Raw genomic sequence first — 12,507 nt, 5'->3', positions numbered from 1 at the left:
AAAATCAGACTGAAAATAATTGAGTTGCAATAGTTTCAGGACAACAGAAACATTAATCGTATAAAGCTGGAAAAAGAGACAATTTTGAATTGTTTGCTGGGAAATTTAATTTGTGCATCGTGGTTGTCCTGAATAGGCGTAGCCAGTTGTTTTCTTTCTTATCATATGACTGATGGACGTTCATTGCCACTCGAAGTGAAAGTGTAATTTCAAGAATTGGTAAAATAAGTTTTCCTGCAAGATGAGTTTACGCACGGTAATGGCTTATTCTTTCTTCATTCCTATGTCATCTGCTTTGACAGTGATAATACTGTATTATATTCTAACGGGTAAAGGAGAACGCCTAAGTTTTGGATGGTTCTTGGAGGACACTAGCCCGTATATGTGGGGCACCTTGGGCATCGGGCTCGCTGTTGCGCTATCAGTGGTGGGCGCGGCGCTGGGAATCCATACAACTGGCACGAGCATTGTTGGTGGAGGAGTGAAAGCCCCGAGGATCAAGACGAAAAATTTGATCTCAGTCATCTTCTGCGAGGCTGTGGCGATTTACGGACTGATCACTGCCATAGTGTTGTCTGGGATGCTGGAGCAGTTTACGTTCGACAAGACGGGTGAGAAGAACTTCGTGTACTATCAGAATTGGATGAGCGGCTACGTGATGTTCGGCTCTGGTCTGAGTGTGGGGCTCGTCAACCTGTTCTGCGGCATCGCCGTTGGCATTGTAGGGTCCGGGGCGGCCCTGGCAGATGCAGCCAATTCTTCCCTTTTCGTCAAAATCCTGATCGTCGAGATCTTTGGAAGTGCGATTGGACTGTTTGGTCTGATTGTTGGCATTTACTTAACTTCGAAAGTGAAGATGGGCGACAAGGCGTAGGCTGTGAAATACACTTTCTCAAGTAGGCTTTGTGTTTAGTTGAATTTGTTGTGGTGTTTCATAGTATTATACTTGTTAACTGTAATTTATTCCCAGCAGCCTTCACCAGTTGGTTGCCGTAGTTTAACTGTAGTCTTGGTGTCAGATTGTGTGGTTACGTTAAATTATATCTACCATCTGTGGGGGAAAATACAAAATAATGAAGTTTGCTTACTTGAAACATTCCCTCATATGTTGTCTATTGTATGTTACTAGACTAGGATGATGTCGAAAAGTGATGAAGTTATGTGAACAAATTTTATTTGGCATATATGGCCAAAAATATTGTTTAAAGGGTGTGTCATATGGTGCAAGATGGTAGCTTATTAAATGCTCATTGATTGTGTTGTGAACAAAGTGAGAATGCTTTGATGATTATGGCCTATCTACTAATATAACAAAAACTTACTTGGCTAAATGGGAATCACAATCCAAGTAATTTACCAATCTGAAAAATATGAAGGAATCAAAAATATTCTGTACATTGTACAAAGTATTTGGAATTTCTTATCTCTGCCGGGTTTAATGAAAAGAGGAAGTTAAAGAGCATATTATAAAAGTGTTTTCAGATTTTTAACTTTTTTTTTCACAAATACCGCTACACTACATATATACCGTGAAAATTATATTGAATGCATGTAACTACAGATATTTGTGCATTTTTTGGTTTTCTTATTTTATCTTAACTGCTGTATATATATGCAAGGTTAAGATTATAAGGTTTACATTTAAGTGTTTACATAAACACAATAAAACAACATTAAACTTATTCAATAAATGCACTGTGTTGGAATATAAAACTATAGTTTGTATCTACCATTTAAGTAATTTCACTGAATCTTCCCAGACACCAATATATATATATATATATATATATATATATATATATATATATATATATATATATATATATATATATATATATATATATATATATATATATATATATATATATATATATATATATATATATATATATATATATATATATATATATATATATATATATATATATTTTTTTTTTTTTGTGGTAACCATTTCATTGAGTTATTTTTTTTTGCATGATTAGTTAAATAACTTGGATTGGTCAACTTAATTCATAATATTCTGCAATGCCTAAAATTTCCTGGATATATTTAAATTTGTTTGTGCATGCATGTCATTCAGTAGGTAACATTTTTAATATTGTAATACAAAATCATTGTAGAAGGGCCTTTACTTCCTGCATTTTCAATAATACACCGATTAACCTATTTTACTATATAATAATTTAAATCTGTACAGTGGTAATTAATAGTAGTTTAATGGATTTCATAGCTAAGATAATTATAAAAAGTCCATCACAATGGAAAAGTACCTTGGATCAAAAAAGATTTTTAAAAAGTAATTATCCTGTTCAAAATACAATAGCAATCATTTAAAAAAAATTTAATAGGCCTATTAAAGATATAAACTAATTTGGTTACCTACTTAAAACAGTCAAAGTAATTATTTAAAGTATGGAAAAAAAAAATGTAAAGGTATATTTTTACTCAACACAGCATTGCATACGCTTGATACTGTAGGACTTCAAAGATTATAGTGGATGCCCAACTTGGTGTTCTTGAATTTAACTTGTGCAAGGAGTTAGGATTGAACCTAGGACCCTCACCACATGAATATGATGTGTAAAGGCAGTGTTGCATGGTTAAATTTTCATCTCTCATTATATTTGTCAACAAAATTTTAAGGAAATCTGACAAACTAGAGCTGCCTCCAATTAGAGATAGTGAGAAAATACTTCTGAAACAGTTCTCTAGACACATATTTTTTTAAACATGTTTATCATCATTATGAAGGCAGTTGTATAAGTTAACTGCGATACTGAAGACATTATACATATCTAGCAATATGCCACTGAAGATGAAAATCCTCATGTCAAAATGGGCATGGTTTTCAGGAGGTTGAAAAAGCTGTATCCAAAACCGGTTTTTGGCATGGAAATTATTTACTGTATTTGGTAGTTGTGAATAAAGTAGTTACTGTCTCACATGTTTATTGCATCCTGCACAGAAAATGTCGGCTAGTATTTGTATGTTGAGATTGTAAAATCACAAAATCTGCAATGACAACAGGTGGTGGTGATGCTCCGATATCTCCTTTTATGTCTTGTTTATCATTTATGATAGAACATTTTCAAGTACGTATGGGCATCTTCCTTTATATAAACAACTAAAATTTAAGCTTTAATGGAAGATAATGTCACAGTTGTTTCATTGTGTACATGGTCTTTATGAAAAGCATTCAACAATACACTGAGGGCGGATAAATAGTTCTGTTTCCATATTTTGTTTTTAAACTGTATTTTTATAAAAGTGAAAATGCTAAAACATTTTTATAGTAATTGTTAGGCATGAAAAATCTGGTACAAATTCTTGAAAACACTTAAATGACTAGCATTGCACCTTTATCTTCATCTGCCATGTAATGTTATGGTTACAGCTCAGATATCATAGTTGTCCTGTGCACGAAGAGAAAACTGGACGTCAGTCCACAGCCTTGCACTTAAAGGCCACGCAGCGCTAGTAGCACCAGCAAATGTCGCACTTATCATCCCGCCTCATGAACATGAGTAAACCCCAGACCAGACAGGCCCCTTAAGCCTGCCCCACACGACACCCATTTCCTTAGCAGTTTTCATGTAATTTTTATGCTAGCGCGCCTGCTCCCGTGTGGGTAACATTTCAGCACCCTTCCAAGGGGTCTGGCTCTGGGTATAAAAGTTTTCATAACAGAAGTCTTAGCCAAAACCGTAATAGAACGTGTTCTATTTTTCTGCTATACCCACGAGCTGGAGCCGTCAAGATGGCGGACCCACGTGTTGCAATATAACCCCGTATATAGTCTGTATTGTCAACATTAAGGGACGTAACAAATGTAATGGTATGCCAAATGAATCTTTATAATAGTAAAACTACTATGGAATATATTTGTTAGCTGAAATTGCCACAGAAAGAAGTAATCGGAAATTTTAAAATACGTTATGAAAATACGTTGCAATCTATATTACCCATTATCTCCCATCACATTCGTAGAAGTTGCGGTAGCGTAGTGGCGAAGGGCACGAAGACAGCGGTAGAAGGGTGATTTTAAATGTGGTTCGAATCCTCATCAGTTCAATTTTTTTTTTTTAGTTTTTTTAAATAACAGATAATTAAATTGTACATACTGTGCTTTCTGAATATAAATTATTAGAATTAATTTATGATATAATATTATTAACTACATTTAAGTGTCTCAGTCCATTGATTTTATTCATAGTACTACGTACCTGTTAATTTTATAATTAAAACGCCAACGTTTATTAAGAAACGAGTGTCCATAAATTAATAATGAATAAACTGATACTTCATAGCGACACACCTGTGAGGGTAAAAAAAAACATGCAAAATGTTTTTCTTCACCTAAGATTTAAATTTATTACGCGGTATCTGCGTGTTTATTTGTCTCACTGGGTTACAAAAATATTAGTTACAATTCCTCTAATTATGTAGTTAAATATATAAGTAATCAATAAATCTTATATATAACATATATGAATCGGTAGCATTTTTTTACTATTACAATGAAATTAGCTTGATTAACTGTATAATTAAATTAATATTAGAATTTAAACCGTACATAAACTACATTTAGTAAACCCAATGTCCCTTGTATCATTTAAATTTATATATTTTTAGATTTTGAAATTAACCTACAACTTAAAAATATATTTGTAATTCCAAAATTGCTCTTAATTTGTTTTTAAATACTAAACCAATTTTGTTATTTATTTGCAAATGAAAAATATAAGATAAAATATCAAATAATATTTCCGCAAGTTACATAATTTTTAACACAAACAGGTGTAACTTTCACTTTTTTTTCAGTATTTTGATAAGTTGACTACGACAGGTTTATCCTCCCCTGATATGTTTGCTTTGGTCGGCAACTGCGTTGGCTGGTTTTCTGTTAGCATTCTAGGTATCGTGTGTATGGAGTTAAGAAATCTTTCTGCGGTTCTGCTATACAAATTTTTATGAAAATTTTTATACCCATGGGTATAACAGAAGTTATAGCAGAAAATGGGCATCGTGTGGGGTGGGCTTTAAGGCCATTGTAAAGACAGGCCTTGCTCCTTGGAGGTAGGCAGTTAGCACTGAGTGCGAGCGCTGCATACTTCTCCATTCACCTTGAATTGGAAATCACAGAATTTATTCCATTGAAGCCACGTCAAGTTTGGGATACTAAATTGCATCCACATGTTAATAACTGAGACATCCAGAGGATGTAGGAAAAACCCTGGCATTATTGGAAATGCCTGCCATTGCAGCAACATTGCTTTTTTTTTTTGGGGGGGGGGGGGGGGGGGGGAGGCGGACTAGAATGTCTCCTGTATTATTTTGAAATAATAGAAGCTTGTAATTAAAAAAAAAATGCAAATATTACCAACAACATTACGCGTAGTGGTATTGTATTTATCTAATAAGGTGGCTATTGGGTACCTTGTATGTGCAAATCAAAATTGCCTACATGTCAAGCTCGTATAAATGTTTTGTAACGACACCTAGTTTCTTCTAACGTATCTCTCTCGTAAAGTTTAAACTGGCAGGGTTTAACGTCACCCGACCTTCATTATAAATGCGCAACACGTAGGATATCTCATGGGTATTGAGGATCCTATCTTGCATAGAAGTTCTATCAAACCTGCAGCATACAGAAACAAGCTGGTAAACAATTTAAGTGCTGCCAATGTGATATTACGTTGCTGCAATTTTTGTAGAAGCTTCTGGCAACATAATATTGTCTCACCATAATTCAACGAAGTTATGTACATGTAGTTTCATGTAGCATTACAAAATCCACATCCTTTTGAAAAATGTATTTGGCTTGATTGTAAAGGCCAGCAAGTTAATGGTTTATCATTACAAGGTGACAGAAAAACAGGAACTTTTGACGAATGAATAAATGTAGAGTATATGCACCGACACACAAGTTTGACAGTAACTGAACCATTACAACTTTCCTTTTAAGGAACATCAATCCAAATTATCAATTTATGAAAATTACGTCCTGACCGGATTTATCGGTTTGTGTCAAAGAGTCGGGTCTACATGACCCGGCCAAAGACACTGGACACTGGATGAATTGAAAAAAAGAATGTAAGACAAAATGTATGATATCCCAGCTGAGATGTTACAACGATCATTGGGGAACCAGAACAACAGATTATAAGAATGTTTATGTAGACAAGATGTAATTATCAGAAATTGATAATTTGGATTGTTCCTTAAAAGGCAAGTTGTAATGGTTCAATTACTTTCAATAAAATTATTTGTTGTTAAATTTATTCTATTTTTATTTGCTTGCAAAAGTTCCCATGTTTCTGTGTCACCTTTACATATAGGCAACATCCAAAGTGTTAAAAATAATTAATAAATCCTGATTATCTGTGCTATACTTTTTTTTTTACTGATTTCATATATTAAAAAACCAATCAATTATATTCTTTGTTAAATATTATAATTTTTTTATAAATTTTAAATTCCACAAAACCATGTATTTTCAAAGTCAAATTATTTTTGCTTACTAGCTACTTTAATAGCTGTTTGTGTTAAATTTTCTCTTCGTGTCTAGCAATAGAAGTATATTTCACAATGTGATTTTTACGTATAAAAACTGGACATTTTTCTCCTAGGAAATAGTAAACCCTTCCTGTTAATATTGGTAATGTAATATATTCAAACCAAATTGCACTATGTACATTGTGTCTTTTCATCAACTAAGTATTAAGTGTAAATATTTTATATTAAATTTGTCTGCTCATTCCTTTATGCTGTACCAAGAAGTGTATGAACAGCGTATTTCGTTAATGTACTAATAGCAAATTTCTGTTTTGAAATGTAATTTTTTTTAATTTGAAAATTGTAAGATATTGTTGGAAGTAAAATAACTGAGAAACTTCACATCTGTTGTTCATTGTACCGTTTGGCTCCATGCAGTAAAAATATAATTTCTTCATGATGCAATGCAAACCGTAGTGTAAGTGAAAGCTGTGTTTCAAAGCTGCGTTAAGGAGAAAAGGACAATAATTAAGAAAAACAATGGGAGTATTTTTTTTTTGCCCATAGTTCTACTATAGTGATGAGTAAATCATATTTGATTTGAAAGTTTTCTTTAACTTTAAACCAATGTATAACCATCACTCTTGTCTTGAATTTTTTGTTACCTAGCATTGTCATTCGAGAAGATAGTTCACACACTCCTCATGTACGACATACAAAGAGATTTGTTTGATTTGAATATATATTTTTTAAACTATTTCACTTGTTTGTTTAAGCTTGAATGACAATGTGATTTAATATGTAGACCAAGTTCTCCCATACCATATGATGTCATGTTTTTCAAATGCATTTCATATTTTTTCACATGCACACACACACACTTCATTCTAGAATCTTGCTGTCTTCAGGGCTGTCGTAGGAAAAACGCATTCCATAAATTAGTATTTACACGGGTTTGATTAATATAACTTTTCTCATTGCACTGCTCATTACCCTTTTCCTAAAATAATTTTTGAAACTTTACTGGTTATGTTAAGAGGGAGTCTCATAACAAGTATAGGATTAATATGATCATTTATTTTTTTTCAAGTAAAGAGCAGATATGTTAAACTACAAAGGGTTGGTGCATTTGTAAATAAAATTATTGTGTAATGGTATGAATGCCAAAGGAGTGAAAAAAATTCTTGTAATTAATGGTTTTGGACTAAATTTATTTACTACTTTTTAGAATATGAACTCAAGAATTGTAAGATACTGTGACGTCGTACTGACCATGGCCTTTAAGCCTGTGCTCCGCACCGCCAGTACCGTATCCCGTTTTCGGAGCGCACCCTAGCCCAGCCGGAATGACACCGGGAACAGACGTGTGTCCGTGGGCAGCATTCAAGTTAGTTTCATTGATTATTTTTACTCTGCACTACACCTTCAAATTTAAATCCTTCTATTAATTCACCGCTGCCCACTTCGACTCGGCGCGTATTTTGCGGAACCGGGCCTATCCCGACCGTCTTCATTGTGATACCGCACTGCGTATCGTATCACGGAACTTACGGTACTGGCCGACTCCAGCGAGAGTATTTTTAATTAAGGACGCCGTGCACATGCCTGCCGGCTGTACTCACTTAAGTGTTTCTACGAACTTAGGAGTCCGCTCATAGAGCCCCCCCCCCCCCCCCCCCCCCTGCACCCGTTAACTTTTGATGCTAGAGCGATACTCGAATGCCACTATTAAAGGTTTGCAAAACCTAGTCCCGAAAGCCATTCCAGAGCATGGAGAGGGAGAGAGTAGGAATAACAGAAGATTATAGATTATTGCTGTATTTCTTCAGATTTTTTTGGAGTAAGGATCACTGACACAGAACAAGGAGGGAAATATTGAAGTGCAACTCTTACAGTGTAAACTGAAACCATGTTTCACGCGACATGTGTCGCTATCTGTTGGGTGGGCCCATAACTACCAGCAAATAAAAACTTGGAATAGATGTTCTTGTACTGACGTTGTACCTCCTCTTTATTTAAACAAAAACCCGGGTCACAGCCCTGTCCACGACACAATATTCCAGCCATGGTCCTGGTAGTGCCACCACTCGTCACCAGATGGCAGTTGTAAATATAAAGAGACAATGTATTATAGTTATGTTATAGATGTTATTATTGAAAATATTTATGAAGATTAAGTATGTATTGAAAGTAGGTTTTGTAGACGTGTAAATAATATTGTAAATGCAAAAGATCCAAAGGGATCAGAATATGTAAAATTCTAACACAAATGATTGTAGAAGAAACGTGTATAAATTGTGCGGGCTAACAAGCCTAGACAGCTCTCCTCCCAGCCAATCTGGGAGAAGAAACACCATTATAAGCTCTCCTCTCTTCCAGCCAATCTGGGAGAATAAATACTGACACAGCCAAAAGTTGTATTATTGGCTTGCCTTCCTCTCTCTCCTTCTCCTCAGCTAGCGACTCCTAGTGAGACCGCGGGCTTCCTTCTCTCTCATTCTACCTCTCTCTGCCTACCCATCCGCTAGCGACTCTTTGTGAGACCGCGGGCAATCCTCTGCTAGCGACTCTTCGTGAGACCGCGGGCATCCCTCTCTCCAACAGCCATCCTTTCCGCTAGCGACTCTTCGTGAGACCGCGGGCATCCCTCTCTTCTACTCCCAATCTTCCTGCTAGCTACTCCTTGTCAGCACGTCCTCGGTCAGCTGCACTGGGCCGAACGGTCCACTCCTGCCTCAGAGTGTGAGGCTGCTCTACCCAAGAGCTAGCGCCGGGCAAACATCACGACGACCGAGCGACGTCCACCCCGTCTCCACATCATCAGAGACGAGGCCGCGACAGTACAATTTATTTTTAGTTTATTTTTTTGTTGTATTAAGTTTTCTCCTTGGCGGCGCAAAACTAATTTAATCGATGCGAAAAAACTTAATGCTGTTTTGTAATAAACCGTCATGTAATAAATTAAGGAGTAGGAGGTGCAAAACAGAAGAGTCTAGCGACAGCAACTACCTTCCTGCAACTGCGGCACCGCTTACGCTCGTTCCGGGGCCGGCTGCCGCATCGCTCACGCTCGTTCCGGGGCCGGCGGCACGATCTTATATGTCATCTGAAACTTCTATTCGTCAAATATGGCCTCGTGGCTGAGCGCTTAGCGGCGCTATCATCTAATCGTAAGGTTGCCGGTTCGAATCCCGGCAGGTGCGAATTTTTTTTGTACTTGTAAAAATAAATACGAGCACGTATAATTTCAAAAGTAATAAATATATTTGAATAATGAATGCAAATAAAAGTAAATTTATTAATTAAATTGTAATTTTCAGATAAGGACATGATAACTAATGGTCAATTAGGTTAGGTTAGCTACATTATAAATACTTTAAAACTTTGTGGACGGTTGATTTGGTTAGGATAGTTACATTAAAGATACTTGGAAATCAAACATCCAGGGGGTAGGCGCTCCCGATCGGCCAACTTCGGAGAGGATCGGCATTTGCTGCCAGTTGCAGGATGGTAGCATTGCTGTCGCTAGACTCTTGTGTGCAAAACCTCATTGTACGTGAATTACACACCACAATATTAGTGGCTACCTAAATAGGTTTGTTTGCCTGATAACTTATACATTACTTCTCCTCATGAAATAATGTAGTTATGTCAGTAATATATTATGAAAACTATTATCTAGCGGATGCGCCCATAACTACTTCAAAACAACTAGGTCTCAGTCTCGGTAATTAGAATTTCACTCCCATGATCACTGACTAGAGCAGTACAAGCCAAGCTTATATACAAGTCGGTTACATTATCATTACAGTCAATATTTACAGATTTAGCCTTTGCAGCATGTTCTATAAGATGTCACTGACTTTCCTGATCATTTGCTAATATCTTACTCGGGATGCTCCCAACACGAGTGGAAGCCCGCTTTTTCCCTAATGAATCCCACTTATTTACATTCTGCAGCAGGCGCCATCTGTCGGCGTCAGGTGTATCACCATCTTACAGGATAACTAGCTTAGGCATAGAGATTAGGTAAAAAATACCCTGTGGTATCGGGGCAACCATGTTTGTTTCAGGGATGAGCATGTAGCACTCGCATAAGGGGGCCAAGGCCAAATGCAGTACACGACAATTTCCTTAGTGGCAGTCTATTTGGGGGAGGGGATTTGTGATTAGAGGCGGCCAATCCAGTAAGGCGTTAACCCCGTGGCGGCAAAGTCATGCGACAAGATGGAGTTTAAGGAGGGCAGGATAGGCCCAGCACCGCAAAATGACCCGGGGATGCACGGGGACAGTGGGGGATCCAGGATTTTGGTTTGGGAGGGGCTTGACCCAGCTGAGGCTATGCTTTATCAAGGCAAACACTAAAACAATAGTGAACCCAGATGCTTTTGGGGGGGGGGGGCCTTGAGCCCCTTAGCCCCCCCTCTGGATCCGCTACTGCACGGGGAGTTAAAAAGTAAAATAATTTCATCAACCTAATCATTTGCAAACATATACAATTTAATAAATAGTTTAGTTACTTCTGAATTTTAAATTCTAAAATGTTTAAAACAGATTAGCTACTCCTGAATTTAATAAAAGCTTACCTACTGCTGAATTTAAAACACAAAATTTAACAATTTAAAATCAGGGTGGAATTGAAACACTAAACAAAGGCGAATATTACCGATTTTTTCCCCCTAGCCTAAGTTAATTCTAAGTGTGTAGGGGAGGGTCCAGATTAGGGGAGGACCTAAGTGTGTGCCAGGCCGAAGCCTATACACTCTACCATGCGGGTTTTAAACCATGCGGGACAAGGGCGCGTGCATCGTGTGCTTATTGGGGTTTACTGGCCAGCCATGGCTGCGATTGGCACCATGACTGACGCCCCATTGGTTGCCTAGCTTAAAAGCTAGCTAATGTGACCCAGGTAAAACCTGCATAGACACAGGGAAAACCCTGGGCCGGTTCATGCGGGGATCAAATAACATGCATTAAGCAAGCAGGTAACTACTGGACAAGAGGGAAGAAGGGTCCAGGTAAGAAGAGTTGGAGGGGCTGCAAAATCAACAATGCTGGAGTTGGGTGCTTGGGCCTTGCGGCCCGCATTTAAAGTTGGGAGCTCCTGGGTTATTATTAACCAGGGGCGCATGCACCCCCAGGGGCGGGCAACTTCATGCGTCAGCCTAGTCACAGCTGCCCAGGCAGCCACAGTTAAAACAGAAGTGGGCAGACGAGCCAGTAAACCGGCTCGAACTGCTGGCTCTCGGAGCGAAAGGCAGCCTGACATTGCGCCATCTTCATATTCCTTCTTCCAGTCAACAGCCAACGACCTTTTAAGCCAGGGTGGGGGTGAGTCGTTCAGGCGAATGAAGTATCTTGCGAGTCGGACCCTCTTGCCCCCCAAATTCCCAGGTCGGTTGAAGGTCGTGCTGCCCAGGCTACCACTGGCTCCAACAGGGCCCCAACTTGAAGGCGCCACCATCTCTTCCTTCAGAATTCCGATGCTGTTCAGTTCCGTTGCGCGCGCGGCAGTCCACAGCTCCGCAAGTTCCAGCCCGCAGTTCGTCTTCATTTCGCATCCAGGGCACATCGAGCTCCCCTGCGGTGCCTTCGCCGACGGAACTGCTTTCTGCCGCGCGCCGAGCTACATTCAGGCTACTTTTCTCCCCGACAGCCGTGATAACGACTCCACAGGCCGGCCATTGGTCCGCGGACTGCTATTGGTTATTCACAGCCACCCCAGCGAGATTGCAACTCTCGAGCTGGGCTCCCGTATCCGCCACCTAGGCCGCCTCCCGTACGCACACAAATCCCGCACGCACTGCCAGCCTTCGGTTACCCAATAGGGCGCAGGGAATTCCCAGCCAACAACCCGCGAGAGAGATGCGCACGCCCCGAGAGACGACCGGCGAATATTACCGACGATTCTATCTCCATACAAAGTTCAATGGCGAACACTTCAGTGCTGATTCAACCAAATGGGTATTAACCATTAAATATTTCTCCCCAAAAAATTGGAAATTAAGTTCT

General features: G+C 38.5%; 1 protein-coding gene across 1 annotated transcript; it reads left to right on the top strand.

Moving 5' to 3' along the window:
* Positions 1-150: 150 nt before the first annotated feature.
* On the top strand, positions 151-1,277 carry LOC134534040 (V-type proton ATPase 21 kDa proteolipid subunit c''). Its single transcript, XM_063371997.1, has one exon. The coding sequence runs from the start codon at positions 242-244 to the stop codon at positions 872-874; it is 633 nt and encodes a 210-aa protein (XP_063228067.1). The 5' UTR covers positions 151-241; the 3' UTR covers positions 875-1,277.
* Positions 1,278-12,507: the final 11,230 nt, after the last annotated feature.

This window comes from Bacillus rossius, chromosome 7, assembly GCF_032445375.1.
Source record: "Bacillus rossius redtenbacheri isolate Brsri chromosome 7, Brsri_v3, whole genome shotgun sequence".
Taxonomy (NCBI): Eukaryota; Metazoa; Arthropoda; class Insecta; order Phasmatodea; family Bacillidae; genus Bacillus; species Bacillus rossius.
Note: the sequence above shows the minus strand (reverse complement) of the source record. Positions and strands in the feature narration are given on the sequence as shown.

Coding starts and splice junctions, on each gene's coding strand:
- LOC134534040 (XM_063371997.1), top strand. CDS start 242: ATGAGTTTACGCACGGTAATGGCTTATTCTTTCTTCATTCCTATGTCA.